Source organism: Argopecten irradians, chromosome 6 (assembly GCF_041381155.1).
Source record: "Argopecten irradians isolate NY chromosome 6, Ai_NY, whole genome shotgun sequence".
In the NCBI taxonomy this organism is placed as follows: domain Eukaryota; kingdom Metazoa; phylum Mollusca; class Bivalvia; order Pectinida; family Pectinidae; genus Argopecten; species Argopecten irradians.
Window position 1 is genome coordinate 2,680,602 of NC_091139.1, and position 19,857 is coordinate 2,700,458.

At 34.5% G+C, this 19,857-nt stretch overlaps 1 protein-coding gene across 1 annotated transcript; it reads right to left on the reverse strand.

The window, feature by feature from the left end:
* Positions 1 to 1,899: 1,899 nt before the first annotated feature.
* LOC138324717 (DNA repair and recombination protein RAD54-like) lies at positions 1,900 to 19,856 on the reverse strand. Its single transcript, XM_069269817.1, has 21 exons — positions 19,719 to 19,856; positions 17,530 to 17,607; positions 17,133 to 17,243; positions 16,688 to 16,748; positions 16,226 to 16,361; positions 15,938 to 16,007; positions 15,574 to 15,651; positions 15,076 to 15,123; positions 14,645 to 14,713; positions 13,702 to 13,795; positions 12,135 to 12,259; positions 11,558 to 11,708; positions 8,666 to 8,772; positions 7,499 to 7,571; positions 6,844 to 6,999; positions 6,347 to 6,457; positions 5,632 to 5,755; positions 5,143 to 5,221; positions 4,252 to 4,431; positions 3,440 to 3,603; positions 1,900 to 3,010 (listed from the first exon to the last, which is right to left on the reverse strand). Exons 1-21 carry the CDS (start codon positions 19,719 to 19,721, stop codon positions 2,809 to 2,811), a joined length of 2,220 nt encoding a protein of 739 aa, XP_069125918.1. The 5' UTR covers positions 19,722 to 19,856; the 3' UTR covers positions 1,900 to 2,808.
* Between the last annotated feature and the right edge of the window lies 1 nt (position 19,857).

The window sequence follows — 19,857 nt, forward strand, 5'->3', positions numbered from 1 at the left end:
TTAGTCCCCACATCTCCACTTATATGAGTTATAATGGGGCCGCGGTGGCAGAGTGGTTAAGATGTCTTGACAAATGACCAAAAGCCCTCCACATCTGGGTCGCGAGTTTGAATCCCAAGTGCAGCAGTTGCCAGGTACTAACCGCTGGTTGGTGGTTTTTCTCCTATTCGGCCAGGTTCATGTAAGGGCTGTTCCAGCAAAACATATATGGCACCCAGGGAAGGCACTTTAAAAAATAGTATGTGGCATGGTGGGTTCAAAATAAAATCCCTTCTGAGCCAGGGTGGCGTTTCAATAAAATTACTTCTGAGGGTGGGTCTATCTGAAGCACTTTTTGAAATAAAATGCAAAATTTGTGTTTTATAATGCTGTCAGTCATCATGACTACAAAAATAACTGTTGAGAAAAATGTTTATTTCTGACAATATTTAATGTTGTTCATCTTCAATAAAAAACAATTATTTTATTTTCTAAGTGTTTTGATATAATAATGACAGAATATTTATCTAAAACATATTGTATTCATTCAAACTTGACAATGATACAGAGAAACAATGGATTAGTTTTGGCAAAATAACAGATCTTTATTTAAATTCACTGGTATTAAGTTGAGGAAAAAGTGACAGTTCACAAGCTGAAGTGTGAATGTCCAGATGACTATTCTTGCAGTGCGTTTGAGAAATACTTTGGTATCTTTAGTAACTAGATTTTCCGCTGGTTCTACGAGGATTATACCTTATACAAATTTAGTAATAGATGTAGCACATCCAACAATTGCACCATATACTTCAGTGATGCTAGAAATCAAAGTATGTAAATCCAAAAAGATGACGCAGCAAAATAAAAAATTAAATGGCTTCTATGCCATGGTCTTGTTCACAAAAAATTAGATATGTGTGGGGGTCAACAAAATTGAAAATCCCTTCTATTGGTGGGTCTCCCAATTTCAAAGTGCCTTCCCCCCCTACCATATATGTTTTGCTGGAACAGCCCTAAGGACGTGCCAGGTTTGTTGGTGAAGGGAAGCTGGAGTACCCAGTGAAAAATCACCACAACAGATAGATGTACAGATTTTGGAAAACTAATATACCAGACCATTAACTCTACAATTATTCCTGTGCCATAGTCTCTACTTGGCATTCATTGTGACTTAACCCCTCCAAACTTGTCATGGTATTCAGCTATTTACATGTTAAAAACGGTCTAATCCGTATCACTGTCGAGTGTTAATGTATGGCATTTTACTTCTTAATTTGTAGTACATAATATAAGTAAAACTTGTCTACTGGCAAAAGGTATGCTGGTCTCTGTGGCATTAGGTTTAGACAAGTTATATTGTATTACCTATAAATTGATTTATTAAAAGCCTAATTTACTTTGTGATTTTAGTGATGTTAACTCACGAAGTCATTATAATCCTATATGCGGCAAAGTCTAGTTTATAACTTCTCGAAATTTACAACAGAAACTTCATACCAGCCTTTGATGCAAGAGTCCAGTGAACTAAAGCATTAAATAGGCACAATGTTGATATTCATAATATCATGAATTTGATTTTTTTTTTCGAGCATCCATGTGTTGGCTTTCATTGAGAGATTTGAAGTACCAAGGGCCATAACTCTCTCAACATTTGCTCTGTCCAGCACCATAATGAAGGATTTCTGAAAAGACAGATAAAAAAGAGAGACAAAGCCATATAAACAAACTAGAAATTTCTGAACGATTTCAAAACTATATTACAATGCCCAAATACCTTTTTTGTTGTTTTCATATTTACCGGTATTTTTACTATCGTTTCTCTTTTCATGCTTCTTATTTTTCTGCAATTGAAAGTAATTCTTCAAATGTTTTACCACTTTTTATTTTCTTCTTGAAAAAAGTAATTGACAACAAATTAAACACAATTCATCAATTTTAATAATTAATATTTCATTCCCCAGCTTTTTGTTTATCTCAAAGATACATATACATGTACGAGCATTTGATTAAAACTTTGACAGTCTATGTAAAATAAACACATAATTCTCATTTAATGAGTGATATTTTGATACAATATCAATAAGAAATGAAAAATGACCATAACAAAGCCTTGTACAAAATATCAAAACTCCCCACAACATATTGTAAAATCATGTACATGTATATCCATTAGGTCAGAATACAAAATGATTTGATCAATACTTAATGAGCACTACACATCTAACAATGAACACAAAACAATATTATTTCAAATGAAAACACATCAACTGTTATAACTAAAAGCACCACTGACATTTATTTCCATTAAAAGTATCTTTTTTTCCCCATTAACCTGAAAGATTGTTCTTAGACAATGTATCAAACAAATGCTAGAATGAATAGCGATCCCCCCCCCCCCCAATTTTTTTTTACACATATAATGTATTTGCGTCCTGAAAAAAAGTCCATGACACTATACCATATATGGAATTAAGTACTAATTGTGCATTCAGCAAAATCAAAACAAATTATATTAAATTAGTTTTTATGCTAATTAGACACAGATTTGCATGATTAAACACCAATTACTGTTCAAATAATGAGCACCGTCTATGCTCTATCGGTGATGGAGCATCGTTTAGATTTATGAATAAATAGATAAAAGAGCGTTGTTTTCATACAAGTTCATAAACATTCTGTCAGAGATTTCAAAGAAATGGTTTCACATAAAACAACAACAGTTTACATTCAGAAAGAGGTAGATTTCATACCAAATTCAAAGTCTTTGACTTCAGTGACTTCAAATAAATAAGATTCCTTCCTAGGAATGATTTGAAATATTTAATGACACTACACAGTTTTGCGTTGTTCCTCGTGAGATTTATGATGAAAAACAAATGAGATCGCAGGATTCCATGATCCTTTGAAGACAAGATCATTGAGTCCCTTTTTGTCTGTAGAATGATACCACTGAGAAAGATCTGAATTACAGTCTGTTCCTTCTGGAGGAGGTCTTGTCTCGATATTATTCACACATCGCTTGCACTTAAATCTATGAAAACAAAAAGAAACATTCAATCTCAAGTATCAATAACAAAGACATGGCTTAATATTGATATTCATTTGTGATATCTAATTATTTTCCAGTTATCTGTTAACTTTGTAGTAAATTGTTTCCCTTCTTAAAGATACCAAATAATTGTCATGTTGACAAAAAGATTATTATGATTTTACATTGGACTGGTTGTACTCAACTATACTGTAAATCAACTTTCGCATCTGATTTATTTTCGCAAATAGATATCTTCCACAATTCTTGCACCATTCGATTCAATGATTTTTCCATTCAATTTTAAATCCACGAAACTTAATCTCTGTGAAAATGTATTGAAAAGGAAATTGCAAAATTATTTAAGTAGCTGCAAAAGAAAACTGGTTTACAGTATTATGATATGATTAATCACTGGTAGAAGCCCCTTACTTGTCATGTGTATCACTTATTGTGTCCTCGTTCAGCTTGAAGAGCTCCTTCAGTTCACCAAGGCTGAAATGACGCTCCACATCCTCTTCTTTATCAATTACACAGGAACTGAGGGCTTTCTTGTGAGCCTGGCGCTGAAAGATCTTCTCTTCAATGGTACCCGTCTGAAAATGAATGAGTGTAAGGGGAGATAACACTACTTTGAGTTCTATATGTGCACAGAATGCTATTGGAGTATTGCTGATCAATCTAAAATGATTGGATAATATTTCAAAGATAAAATTTAAATCCACATTTAAAAATAAAACATTTAATTTTGAATCAAGAACTTCACGTTATATATAACATTAAATCAAAACTTTTAAACCAAATTTTAGGTGCTTGGAGTGTTACCCGGTATAAATCGGTAACATCAACAGCACTTTAGTAATGGAACTTAGATAAATTAGAAAATATCCATACCGTATTCGACCCAATAAGCGCCCAGGGCATTTAAAAAATTGAAAAAGTGAAAAGGTGCTTAATAAGATGAAATTATTGCAAATCTATAGTTTTGTGTAGTCTTGGTCTTTATTTATATTGAAATTGAAGGCCTCAAAAAGGGGGAGGGGGGCATATAGGGACATGGGCGCTTATTGGGTCAAATACGGTATATTAAAGCAGGACTGACATTGTTGACATAGATAATTCTATATGTCTTCCTATTTCATGACAGTGGGATACAAATATTGTATTTTATTAACACCGACAATAATTTCAATGTACTTATGAAAAATGTTCTAAAGTATTTTGATTAAAACAGGATGCCTTACTGCTATAAGCCTGTAAATAAAGCACTGTTTTTTCTGTCCGTCCCTCCAACACCTAGCCATGGCCTGATCATCGTTAGCTGGGTTCCAGTCCGGATCAAACATCACCAGGCGATTAGCACCAATCAGATTTAACCCACAACCTCCGGCCTTACTGCTCAGCATGAAAATAAATACTGGACTCTGCAAACAAAGAGTTTCATCATTACAATGAGGAATATTTAGAACTTAATGGTCTGTTTTTTCATAATCCACACAAGCATCAATGCTATGGCAATTTTAAGAAAAAGCTCCAATCAAAACAATTTATAAGAGAAATCATATCGAGTGTATGGTGTACAATTTATAAGAGAAATCAAATCAAGTGTATGGTGTACAATTTATAAGAGAAATCAAATCGAGTGTATGGTGTACAATTTATAAGAGAAATCAAATCGAGTGTATGGTGTACAATTTATAAGAGAAATCAAATCGAGTGTATGGTGTACAATTTATAAGAGAAATCAAATCGAGTGTATGGTGTACAATTTATAAGAGAAATCAAATCGAGTGTATGGTGTACAATTTATAAGAGAAATCAAATCGAGTGTATGGTGTACAATTTCACAGCTCTGTCTGCCTAGTCATGTATCTAAGTTTGTGTAACTAACATATTCTGTCTGCCTCGTCTAGTCATGTATTTAAGTTTGTGTAACTAACATATTCTGTCTGCCTAGTCTAGTCATGTATCTAAGTTTGTGTAACTAACATATTCTGTCTGCCTCTTCTAGTCATGTATCTAAGTTTGTGTAACTAACATATTCTGTCTGCCTCGTCTAGTCATGTATCTAAGTTTGTGTAACTAACATATTCTGCTGTTGTGTTTTGTCAAAGTATTCAATCAAAGAGACTTACTTTAGGGTCGTTGAAATTCTCCACAATCTTTGCTCTCTTCTTTATAGACATAGAACCATCTAGCCTTACAAAGATATACCTGAAAATGAGACACAGAATAATGAATTGAGGCGAACTTTACATAAAAGTTCAAGTACAAAAAGTTTACCTATTAAAGATGATAAGATTTAAAGTATAAAGATTCAATGAACTGTTATATATTAATGAGTTTTATCCCATTTGTTTATCAACCAGTAAATAGTTGAGTTTTATGACAAGGACTAAGCAGATGATGGCTACATCACAGCACAGAGGTATGAAGAATCAAACTAATAGATATTTATTTTCTTATTGATAAAATTATAGAGGTTCTAAGGTAATGCAATCTGGTTTTGACAAGTTGGGCCTCACATTGTGTGATGTGATAATTATAAGTCAGAACTGAAGTGGTAGACATAGTCTCACAAAACGTAAAAGGCACACTGTTATCATCTCCAGTTTTGTACATACCCTCTTTGTCGACAGAGTTTCTCAAACAAGTCAAGCGTCTGTGTGTAGTTGGAGACCAGTACCACTTTATCACTGGTAGTAGATTTAATCATGGCCAGTAGACAGTCTAATACTAACACCTTACCTATAATACAGTATACCAGGGGTAGTGTAAGCAAACAGATTCACTTTATTCATATGTTAAAATAACCCATGAAGAGTATGACAAGTATAAAAACCTCACATTGGAGCATTGTTTGTTACTACACAATTAAAATTGATTTAAAACTTCGAAATTATTACTTGTTGGTTTCTAGTGTAAATCATTTACGCATTGAATTCAAGTGATGGAAACAATGTCTACTGTATTTGCTTGTTCACATGTATGTAGAGGTCAAACGGAGGTGCAAAATGCCATCTCCGACTATTCGGATACTCTCCGCTTATTCGCATATATTCTTCTGGAAAATACCCTATGCAAATAAGCGGAATCCTCTGTATATATAAAGTTAAAATATCAATTTCAAAGCAGTTTACAAAGCTTGTAATAAATTATCAGCAGGACAAAACAGCTAACCACTTTTTTTCCATTTAGCTGGATGCAAAAAATCTAGCTAGTCGAAAGGATAAATACATATATCATTTTTAAATAATAAATGGCCGAACTATCTATGTGACAGTGATCTAGCTTTTTAGGATGGATAGAAATAAAACTATATGACAAGAGAAATTTTACCTGAAAGTTCGGGTCGTACCATCTTCAGACTATATCCTGTTGGGAAGAGATCCAGTGATCCTTCGAAACCGTCAGCATCTCCAATACACTTATCATATATCAGATCAGGGTCTGTTGTACAAAATCCAGGTGTGTTTAATATCAAGAAACTCAAGGTATCAATAAAAGCACAAGGATATTATTCACATTCCTATAATACTGTAGGTTAAATTAACATATTGATACATTATTCCATAATGGATGCATGTTGTATAGTGCATTCCTGGAGTCCAATTACAAAGATATAATTGTTGGAAAAGTTTTGAATACATGTACAATTTAAATATCAAGATATGAATGCACAAATTACTTGAAAGCTGAAATAACAAATTTTCTATTTTGCTACATCTTCTTCACACTATATTTTTTCCAAGATGTTCTTGAATTTAAAGGGTACAAAATAAATGTTGTTTTCCTTTTTTCTTTCATTATAACACCACATTTTATAGATAACTTACGATTACAAAGTTTCTTTAGTTGTGTGATAAAGGAGAGACTGGTGCCAGTCGGGCGTCCATCTTTTTCCATGTCTGGGTCCCCAGCCTTGGACTTGACTAGCAGCTGGTATAGGGCCTTCTGTAGGGGAGTCAGACGGCAACACACAACCTGCTCAACTGTAAGATCATCATGACATTGATTTCTAAATGTTGAAACTTATAAAAAGATACAAAATTTTTCTCAAAATCAATGACATATTTTCCTCAATACAGACGGAATATGGAGTATTCCTTAATAATTGTAGAAACTTGAACTGTCGCCAGAGTGGACGACTAATACCCTGCTGCACAAATTTGTAATAACTCCATCAATAGGGGACATTGCAGAACACTGTAAAACTCAACTTCCCTTTATGTCAGGGTTCTCTGTACCAAATTTTAACTAAATCTGTCTAGTAGTTTAGGAAGAGTCTCCGTACAATATTTTGTCTACAGACAGACAGATGGTCGGACAGACAGACAATCCTATTCCAGTATACCCCCCCCACCCTCCTTAACTTCGTTGTGAGGGGTATAATAATATTGATTTCAGAACTCATACATAAAGAATTGTATCTGATACTCACAGAAATAGGACTGTTTATATGAATTCACTGTAATGATTAATATAACTTACTTTTAACAGGTAGATAGCGGGTAAGTAAAGCCTGTGTTCTTCTGATGATACACTTGTTTACTATGGCAGCAAGCTACAGTATCAACAAATTGAAACAGATTTCAAGACATATTTTGCATTTGAATTAATTCTTAATTCAAAAGGTACAAAATTCAGAGAATGTGATAGTAAATGAAAATAATTGAAATAGATAAATAATAGTTCAAATTAATCTTGTCACAAAAATGATGTTCTAATATAATGTAAATCAACTTTTAGTCGCGTGCAATTTACTATCGTGATCCACTAAAATTCATGAAAGTTAATCTCCACAAATTATTGTCGATATGACTAAGAATTATCTGAACTGTAAGTTACTTCATTACTTAGTTATTGTATCATAGATGTTGTCTTATTATGTCTCAACCACACTAACAGACATGTTTACCCAAAGAAAAATCAAGTCACATGTGATTATTCTGCATTTTCATATTACAGAGTTATCTGCACTTGCAGGTAGGTATTGATTGTGACGTCATATATTTGCAAGCATAATGTCATAAATTTCGGAGAAAACAAAGTGAATTGCGCTCACAAAATAATGACGCCACAATGAATACCTACCCGCAAGGGAGCTAACTCTGTAATATGTAGAAGACGGAATATTGTTTGATGTGCTGCATCTATTACTAAAAGGTACAATCCTCGTAGAACCAGCGGAAATTCTACTAAAGATACCAAAGTGTTTCACAAGTGTAATGCAAGAGTAGACATCTGGACATTCGCACTTAAGCTTGTGAACTGCTACTTTTTCCTCTAACTCTGTAATATGTAGAAGACGGAATATATGGAAACTCTAATATGTAGAGGAAATAGGTTAGCACTTGAAACAAAATTTGCAAAAAATAGCCTGCATAAAAGTTAGTTTACAGTAGCATAAGGTTGCTTCATATCCACATATGATATATTTTTCTTCCTTCCTATATGTTCCCAACTCTGCGAACAGACTATCGATCCTGTAATAGAGACTTCATCACTTCATCATTGGGCCAAAAAAGAAAAAAAATGTCTCTTTAGGGTTACCCGACCGACCCTATTTTTTTTGGCTAATGTAACCCTAAACAGACAATTATTTTTTGGCCTTAGTGCACCAGATAAACCAGAACTACACACATTGAGTCTACTCACCTCTAAAAGCTTCTCCTCTCCCTTTTTGTGATCACAGTCTGAAGCTGCAGCATCTCGTCCACGGAGGATGGGAGTCTCAAATTTCTTTTTGAATTCCTGGGCAGTGCCTGGAAACCAAATACAAACAAAACAAATGATAAATTTAAATATCACATACTATATATTTATATTAACAACAACAACAGTACAGTACACAGGACCCGCGATAATCCGGATGCAGATAGTCTTGAAAACTCACAATCGGGACGGAAATGTCAGGGAACGGATTTCCATAACGTTATTTATACTCACTAGTCCGGAAATTCGTATTCCAAATCCGGAACTCCATTTTGGGAAAGGAATGTATAATAAATTCCCGCAATAATCCGGACAATTTTCTGTCGCCACAAGCCGAGAAAATCCAAGGCCAGCTACAGTCATGTGTAAAATACACACTACCACTTGACACTGTGTGTGTTGTCATAACAACAGCTGCCAGGTCATAGCCACGGGCGTTTACCTGAACACCTTTCTAATGGGTACATGCAGACATGTAACGGTTCATTGGTGTTCTATAGGAGATCAAACTTCAGTGTTGTAATTGAGATACGCAATATATTTTTAGCCACATGCTTTTCAACATGCAGTTTGAGCTTGGGTACATATGCTGTAGATACCTTACTGGTTTCACATGCAGAATATATCGCTCTGAGTTTCGGATACAATAAAGTGAGATAATACTAACAAAATTAATAAGTATTTTAAATGTATGTGAATCTATTCAAATTCATCGTCTATGGTATAAGATATGAAGGCTACACGTGTGTGACATTGTGCACAAAGTTAGATGTGAACATGCATGTGGTTGTTACACATGTCTGTAAGTCAGAAAGCAAGACTTGTGGAAATGGTCAATAAAAACACACAATATATAAAATAACAATTATATTAGTTCATAAAATGTTCACAGCTATTTATTATCATATTTTTTTTATGTCAAGAACGTAGATGATATTGATCCTTGGTTAGGCATTTTGAAACATAATTTGCCGTACGACAGATCAAGAGTGGAATACGCTATATGCATACATCGTACACAATTAACGATGGTTTTTAGTTTCGTATTTTGAAAAAGAAATATGTTTCTTAAATAGCAAACAATTTTTAATGTCATAATATGAGAAAAAAAAAAAACACCTATAAAACATAACAAACAAAGTATTTATTATAATAACTTATATTAAATAAAAGCCTATCATCGATTACAAGGTCAAAGGGAGTAACTCATACATGACAATTTAATTGACTAAGAACACGGAATTTGGCAGTCCACCCCGCCCCTCAGGCCCCCCAGGGGTCAGCCACATCATTTGTACAATTTTGAATCCCCAACCTATAAAAGATACTACCATTGTATTATGAGTGCTATCTCATGCTTAGTTTCAGAGAAGAAGTCATTTATATGGAAATAGCCAAATTGACCCCGCCCCTCAGGCCCCCGGGGGGTCAGCCCCATTATTTGTACAATTTTGAATCCCCAACCCTATAAGGATGCTACCATTGCATTATGGGTGCTATCCCATGCTTGGTTTCAGAGAAGAAGTTGTTTTATATGGAAATAGCCAAATTGACCCCTTTGGACCCCGCCCCTCAGGCCCCCGGGGGGTCAGCCACATCATTTGTACAATTTTTAATCCCCACCCTATAACGATACTACCATTGCATTATGAGTGCTATCTCATGCATGCTTAGTTTCAGAGAAGAAGTCGTTTATATGGAAATAGCCAAATTGACCCCATTTGACCCCGCCCCTCAGGCCCCCGGGGGGTCAGCCCCATCATTGTACAATTTTGAATCCCCACCCTATAAGGATGCTACCATTGCATTATGGGTGCTATCCCATGCTTGGTTTCAGAAAAGAAGTCGTTCATATGGAAATAGCCAAATTGACCCCTTTTGGCCCCGCCCTCAGGCCCCTGGGGGGTCAGCCCCATCATTTGTAACAATTTTCAGTTAGTAGCCCATAAGGATGCTACCAGTCAAATTTTGTTGAAATCCGACCAGCGGTTAAAGAGAAGAAGTCGATTGTTGACGGACGGACGGACAGGGACGGACGACGGACGACGGACGCCGGAAATAAGTATTTTAAATGTATGTGAATCTATTCAAATTCATCGTCTATGGTATAAGATATGAAGGCTACACGTGTGTGACATTGTGCACAAAGTTAGATGTGAACATGCATGTGGTTGTTACACATGTCTGTAAGTCAGAAAGCAAGACTTGTGGAAATGGTCAATAAAAACACACAATATATAAAATAACAATTATATTAGTTCATAAAATGTTCACAGCTATTTATTATCATATTTTTTTTATGTCAAGAACGTAGATGATATTGATCCTTGGTTAGGCATTTTGAAACATAATTTGCCGTACGACAGATCAAGAGTGGAATACGCTATATGCATACATCGTACACAATTAACGATGGTTTTTAGTTTCGTATTTTGAAAAAGAAATATGTTTCTTAAATATTTTTAATGTCATAATATGAGAAAAAAAAAACACCTATAAAACATAACAAACAAAGTATTTATTATAATAACTTATATTAAATAAAAGCCTATCATCGATTACAAGGTCAAAGGGAGTAACTCATACATGACAATTTAATTGACTAAGAACACGGAATTTGGCAGTCCAGAAAATTCGTAATCCGCACGGTTTAGGCTGGGAACAAAGGTGTCCGGATTATGGAGGGTCCACTGTATTACATATACATGTATATAGATTATCTACTAACTAGATCTGCTGCTAATCTATTATCTTTTAGAATTAAGCCCTGAAAAGTTTCATACATCATACAGACTCTCTAAAAATTCTCCACTGGTTATTAATAACTAGCCTTACCCAGGATGCCACCATTGACAAAGTGAATGAGACTGAAGTACTCCAGAAGGTCGTTCTGTATGGGGGTACCCGATAGTAGAATACGCCGCTGGGCCTTCAGACTGTTTAGGGCCTGATAGGTTTGGTTCTCACAGTTCTTTAAACGGTGACCCTGGTAAAAAATTTAAAAAAAATGTCTGTTAAGTTTAAATAATGATATTATTGTAGCAGGTTAGTGTTTTACCACCTGTATGGTTTTACCTATATTTTTTCTCTCAATGACCAGTGGTATGTTACTTTGGAACCGAATGCATGGCAATGATTTTGGGTTATTTTAAAGACAGTCCAAAATCTATAAGCATTTATTTCTTAGGTGAAAGAAATATGCAACATAGTAAAACATACCTATCAAAGAAAACAAATACATAAAAGTTGTGTTTTTGTTATAAAATGGTTACTTCAACAACAAACAAGAGACATACAATGCATATCTGTCAATCTGGAAAAACAATTCTGATAAAGGTAAACCATGTCAGATCCAATATGTTTCTCATTCTTCAATATTTTTTTTAAAAAGTACAATGGAATGTGTTTATACCTCATCACAGATCACAAGTCCAATGGTGCCCTTCAACATGACCTTGGCATGGAGTCGCAGAGTTTCGTACGAAATGATGAGGACTGGATTAGGGATACGTCTCCCTTTTTGCTGCACAAAATGATCTGAAATCCACAACAAACGATATAAATAGTATAAATACTAAAATCAAATGGTACTTCCCATGATAGCATACCATCTACAGGCCTACCAGAACATACATTAGAGATCAATCCAAGTATTATGGTTATCTCCCCTTAGTATGCTGAGAAAACAATGAGATGGCCTATTTCCTCACTACTGGCCTACTAGACTACCATTCTGAATAGGATTCTGTCCTTAAGGTAGCTCCATACTTTTGGAAAAACCCATGTCATTTTTTTCTAACAGGTCTTATTTTCTTGCATTTTTCATGTAGATTTCAAATCTGTAAAGATAAATGGGTGTTCTCGAACTACTTTTTGAGATATTTGAGCTTGAAATATACCATCCATGCAAATTTGCTGACCGAAAATAGAAAAATTCATAAAATTATATTTTCTGTAATATTAGGGTGAATGTAGTCTCGATCCTGTTGATATTTTGTCCTAAATTTCTTACGATAGAACAATATACAAAACTATTTTATTTTTACAAATGCTAACTAATTTTTGTTATTTCCCAGGACCGTTTCTATACGTAATTACCATGTTTTGCCATATTTTCGCCCGTAAAAAAATCAATGAATAGGCCAAAAAGGAAATGAAAACCCATGTCAATTTCACAATATTTGTATATGATATGCCCAAGGTAATATGTTTTTCAAATATCATATAAAAACACGGGGTCCTCGATCACAATTTCACAATTTTGTAAGCTTGAAGTTTGTAACTCGCAACCCTACCCCCATTTCATCCAGAGTTAAGATGGGTTATATTTGACTCTTTTTTGAAAATCATGCCACAAAAAAACATTCCACATCAGTTCATACGTTTTTGTGATATTATATCTGGTTTATGTCTGTTTGTTTTTATGATTTTCTCCAAATTGTGTGTTTAAAGGAAATCCGTATGCGATTTTTTTAGAATTCCGGAATTTTGGTCCGGCCGGGTCCCGTCTTATGATTTATAGCGACGAACGGCACTTCCGGTGTTTAAAAATCCATTCCCATTTACGACAGGGACCGCAAAAACCTCAGAGATAGCATATAGTTTTCACTTAACTGCTTTTATTTGATTTATTTAATGATTTTAAACATTCAATATTATATGTAGACAATTTTCACCTATTGAAAAAATATCCAAGTGTGATGTCGTGGCGTATCGGAAACCATTCTGGAATTCAAAAACAACCTCCGCAACTTCCGGTATAGCGTCATATGAATTGGCGCGATTTTCAAAAGTATGGACCTACCTTAAGTGACAATAAGGAACAGCTCTCATTATCAAATTAGTTGTAAACCATGTAAGGTAATTTCAGATTCATTTCAACCTACACTAGCTTTCTATCAAGCATTTTCTGGATCTGGATCTTCTTTGAACTCCTATTAATTGGTTGATGTTTACAGATTTCTGTCCAACCAACCTACCCAAGTTACAGTCGATGTCATCCTTGGATCCAGAGTCGATCACCAGACAATTAATAATCGTGCCTAACCACTTCTGAATCTCATTCGCCCAGTTCTGAAAAAGAAACATGATATATGGTAAACCAACTGTCTTTCACAGCTATTAAATTTCGCGATTTTTGTTTCAAAACAAGTTCACAAAGATGAAAATTCGTGGATTTAACAGTTGAATGTTAACTCCTATCAATATGAATGATGTAGATATTAATTTGTAGAGATAATTTTTCGCGAATTTACTTGGATCATGAGATTCGTGAAAGTAAATCGCACGCGAAAGAAAGTTTGGTTACAGTAGCTTGAAATGCATGGATATGCAATATCTTGGATTAAAAATTTGTTCTTTTAGCAGATTCACTTTCAAGTGATACAAAATAATCTCAAACAGACATAAGTGGAATTGTACTTACATATAGTGCATCATAATAATACTAAATGTACATTGTATCACAAAAACAGTTTAATGCAAATTTTTCAAAACTTATCTGGGAGAATGTAACCAAATTACAGCTGGTTTTGGACAAAGGTGAATTTATGGATCAGTTTGATGTTGAATAAAGTTCTATCACCATCTTAGATCTTTTATGACAGCCTGAATCTGTTGTGTAAGGTTCTCAAGTGTGTGTGTTTTGTGAGTTTGTGGTATTTTTCCTGTTGCTTCTTCTTGTAATAGTGGAAATGTTTGCCTTTTTGATGTTGCTGTCTCAACAAAACAGAACAGCATATCTGTTCACATTATATATGAACTGAGAATAGGTCAACCCCTCCTTTTATGTCAAACTCTAAGCAGGAGCAAACATACTATTTTGATAAACAATGGTGTGTCTTATCCAGGGGACATAATTACTTTCATATTTCCTTGGGGTACTTGTGAGTTGCCTACAGAAGAGTAACTGATGTTACTGACCTTGACAAGGCTACTCGGAGCAACAATGGCCACCTTGTCTATCAGCGGCCTACAGTCTGGACTCTGTCTCTGATAAAACAAATACAATCAATGCTACATAAAAAAAGTATGTCATACATCAACAAAATATGTAGTCCATCATATATACCTCTTAGATACAATTATAATTAATTATCTCCAGCAAAAAGAAAAATATCTAATTCTTGAAACAAGAATCCAAAACCTTTGCAGAAACTCTATCTGAATTTGTATATACAGTAACAACCACCTATATAACAGTCACCTACTTAACAGGACCAATTTATTTGGGTCCAAAATGATTAGATTTAGCTAATCACATCTAAATAACTCATTGTTGATAAAGGTCAGTATGAATTTTGTCTTTCTGCATTAGGTAGAATTCAGTTAAATACACATCTGTTTCATCTTACCAGTATTGTCCACATGAGCGTTATACACTGTAGTGTTTTTCCAAGGCCCTGCAAATCAAATACCTCATTTTTAAAAACAAAATAATGTTATCTCCTAAAGTAAAATCATTGGTAAAATACAAAAGTGAAAAGAAGACACATCACTCAATAACTTTTATCCAGTTTTATACAAACAATAAACCTGAATCTGATTTATTTATTTTGATAGCAACATGAACCACTCTATCCATTTAATTATCATCAAGATTATATTCATGTTAATAACAAATACAACCTACCAAATGTTTGATTGTTTAATGCAAATATACTTCCCTGTAAAAATTTTAGGAATGTTTTAAGCATTACCAAGTTTGAAAATAAAATAATTCCTTCACCTTCTTCAAGGAAACTATAATTGTTTTATCAATGAAGGGTCTATAGCCTTTGAAATGAGATGTGTTGCAGCACAATGAACATATCTTATTCTGTTTTTACATACTAGGACAAATTGCCACTGACCATTTCATCTGCCATGATACACCCATAGCTGTCTGGTATCTGTACTCCTGTCACACAGTCGTACATAAACTTCACACCCTGAAAACACAAACATCTTTCTGATTAAAGTCACAACATCATGGAATATTACAGGGTTATACCAAACCTCAAGGGATCAACAGAATTACTTCATTATAAACATAATTTATAATACACATATTGCACTAGGTTACAGACACAAATTTGTTGTAAGCATGTTCATAATAAATGTGTTTTAACGTAAATATATAAATACAGAAATAAATTAATTACTTAACTAATATTTTAAAATCTTGTTTCACAACAAATAGTTGATATAAAAAATAAGTTTTTACTTCTAACTTACCTCCCTTTGATGAGGACGTAAAACAATGGAGAGTTTAGGATCTACTACAACATGGACAGGGATCTTTTCTCTGAGAACAAAAAAGAAAATGAAGTTCTCATCCTCCTTCATGTCATAACAAAAATTACCTTAATGCAAATAAGGAATGAAAGTGAAGCACTATTAAGAAAACTGGTTAATTTATTTACCCCTCTGGAATTTTCTAGTTTGAACCCGAACTCAGTTTCTATTTCACATTCTCAGGCTCTGTAAGAATGAAGCATTTTGATGTTTGTGATAAAGACTTACATGTCGACCTTAAGCTGTTGGTGAGCACTCAGCTCTGGTGGGCTATAGAGTATGAGGGCGCCCTCCTCTTCTGGATCATGAAGGGGCTGTCTGGCCCCTTGTCTCCTCACACCCAGGGCTCTACTTAGGGAGGAACCTTTATAGAAAGTACAAGTGTGTGATTATAGCCAAGACAGAAATAGGTATTTCTACATTCTAATTTAGCAGAGTTACTTCCCCTTGTTTAGCTCTGACATTAACTAACTCTGGTAGATCAGAATGGTATTTCTATTAAAAGCTCATGAATAGATTTCTTACACAAAAAACTAGACACAACAGCTTTATGACAGTGGAATGAACATGGTAATAATATAAAGAAACAAATTATATTATCACAACCAGATTCACAATCTGGCGATGCTATGCTATATATATATTCATGGAAATTTACTGTATCACTCTGGGTATCCTTAAACAAGTTACCTTTGTAATTAGGAATCGGAACCTTAAATGGTTTGGACAGAATTTTCTTGATGAAGGCCTCCTGGAAATTGAATAAGATAAATAAAATCAGACAGAACAGTTTGAAATGAATAAGTTACTGATTTTTTTTTTTTTTTTTTTTTTAAGTTTCTTCTGATATTGCAAGAAGTGGAATCTTGAAGTTTCTTTTTGTGTTAAATAGTAAAGTTCCACTGTTAAATAGTAAAGTTCCACTGATAAGTCATTTTTACTAATTGGTACTTCCCGAAAACAGGGTTATCAGATAGTAAAGTCTGCCAGAGGGCATGTTCAAATTCAAGTGGATTTGAAAAGTATGGATCCCTTTAAAATTACTGAATATGTTTGTAAAATATACATTAGACAATATTAGTAAATTAATTCACAAGTAGTATTTCAATACTTATCTGACAGGATCACAACATACATGAGAAAAGGCATCCGGACAATGCGATACGTTGGTGATGCTGGACAGAGGCTCACGTCGAACCACTTCATCTTTTGTTCCGTCTTTGTGAATTGTCTTAAGTCGCTTAACCTATCACAAAAAAAAAGAATTGGAAGAAAAAAAATATCCAATTCAACATTAATAAAATATATCATTTTTATTGTTCCTAAAATTTTATTAGGATTGTGAGATCTTTTTATATTCAATCACTTTCATATTAAATTATTATTTAATATTTAACTGTAATATGTTTGATCAAGAAGTAAAACTAATTGACATTGAATGATGATTATCTTACTATCTTTTCTGTGAAGTAACAGTTTATCATTACTAATTATCATTAATATCATAGATTATGTTAGGAATACACGTCTACCTGAGGAGAGTCCTCATTTGTTCTCCTCTGTGTACTGCAGGTGATAGCCCCTCTCTGACTGGGGGCCTGGCTGCGTCTCTGTAAATATAAGCAATATATCTGCATACAGGAAAGCTTAATTATATTACATTTAAAAGAGGCCTTATTTAATCTACCAGTATCTTAAGTTCTGAATTATTTTACATGGATATGGGCATTTCAGCTGCAATAAAGCAAATTTTCCCCAATTGATATTCAAGCTTTAAATTTCCAAAAATCAAAGTTTCTTGAAAACTTTCCAAAAATATTGCATGAACTTAGTTGGCTAAGGCTTGAAATATTTGTGAATTGGCTTCAGAAAAGTGCATAAACTACACTGGAAAAAAAATTCTTATTTGTTATATTTTATTTCATATTCCATTATTTTCCCCAAGTCTTGGTTTTGTCACACATATTCCCAAATTCAAATCCACAGGCCCCATTCCCAAAGCAGTGAGAAAAAGCTCTGGTATGGATCAGTGTCAGTATCTGTGTATTGTTGATAAAACAATGTTGAAAGCGGTCTGCTCTTGGATGGGTGACTGCTCTGTTGACATATATGTTACACTACCATACTTGTACCAGTAGTAAATTTTATGCCCGGTGATGACACAAAATTCACAATTTTAATTAAAGATCTTGGCTTTATAGATACTTACTTATTATATTGAAAAGAAGATTTTTGAAATGTCGGATTAATTCAATTGATTAATTTTTAGTCACAACTATTTGTCTATAAGGATCCACTCCAATTACAATTTGTTTCTGAACCCAACCTTTTATGACATGTATGTTGTACTGTATCCTTATTGAATAAATATTGTTAAAACTTAACTTTGACTGATTTAATATCATACTGAAGAGGTTATAATTACTTACATTGTAAATATCACAAGTTCGATATTCTTTATATGAAATTTTCCTGATTATAAGTCACACACGTATAACAATAATGCCTCAGCAATCTACTGTGCATGTGACCCATGGTATTTGAACAACATAATGTTACAGAGACATTTTTTTTTTTGTGTTTTAGCAGACATGGTCATCTCTGATTTTATGTAGATCTCAAATAATTTCTATTAAAATCCCAGTATCAGCCTAATTTATTTCACTCTTCAACACATATGTAGCGGGATTGGACTGGGTCGATCATCGGTGACCAGATAGCCCAGTCAGTTGAGCACTCGGCTAGTTTTCTGAGGGTCCTGGTTTTGAATCCCGGTCTGGCCGCTACATTTTCTCCTCTCCTGTTACAAAATTGGCGCCCAACTAAATAACCCACGGTGGTGGTGTTTGTAAGGGTCTCGTGTGTCTTCGAGGGCGAAGAATTTGAGATAGGATGGAGGAGTGTAGCAGGATTGGACTGGGTCGATCATCTGTGACTAGGTAGCTCAGTCGATAGAGCACTTGGCTTGTGTTCTGAGGGACCCGAGTTCGAATCCTGGTCTGGCCGCTACATTTTCTCCTCTCCTGTTACAAAATTGGCGCCCAACTAAATAACCCATGGAAGGTGGTTAAAGAGTCTCGGGTTGAGATTTAGGAAATCTCAAGAAAAACAGGGGGAGTAGTGTAAAAGGAGTGGGTCGATGTGGTTTGTACATAGTGGTAAATACGGTCTCTCTCACTCAGCTGATGGAGCATGCTTCTTTGGTTCAGTCGGTAGAGCCGTAATTTTTCACACTGGAGACCCGGGTTCGATTCCTGGTCGGGGCACTCGACAGGAATGTGTATTTTCCCTGTTCCTCTACACATATTAGCTAGTCTATGCCTATTCATTGGTACCCCTTATCGTCTTGTCATCATCTTTGTTGTCGTCATCCTCCTCATCATCATATTATATATCATCATCACCTAAATCATCATCAACACGTTCAATTTACAACAAAAACAAAGTATATAACAAAACATAAGTGGATTTTTATCGTTCTATAAAAAAATAATCGTGGGTGATTTAGTGGAGGTGTGTCATTACGTAACAAGTATGATAAGTATATGGATTCTATTTCGTGATGTCACAAATATACAGTAATATCCCTGGCTTTGATTTGTTGATTCGGTCCATTACGTAGGCGGAATGACCAGTTTGATTTTCGGGAAAACCATTCCATATTGTTAAATTGTATGTCGACTGAACAAGTCTTACATCAAACTGTTGTTACTTGAATTACCATTTTAGCTTCATAATTCCATAGGACTTCTCTTTAGACAGTCTCACTGGTGTAAACATTATGCGAGTTTAAAGTTGACCGCCATTTTGGAGGTGATTTCCAATTCAGATAGAGGCAGCCAATCAAAACGAAGAACTGC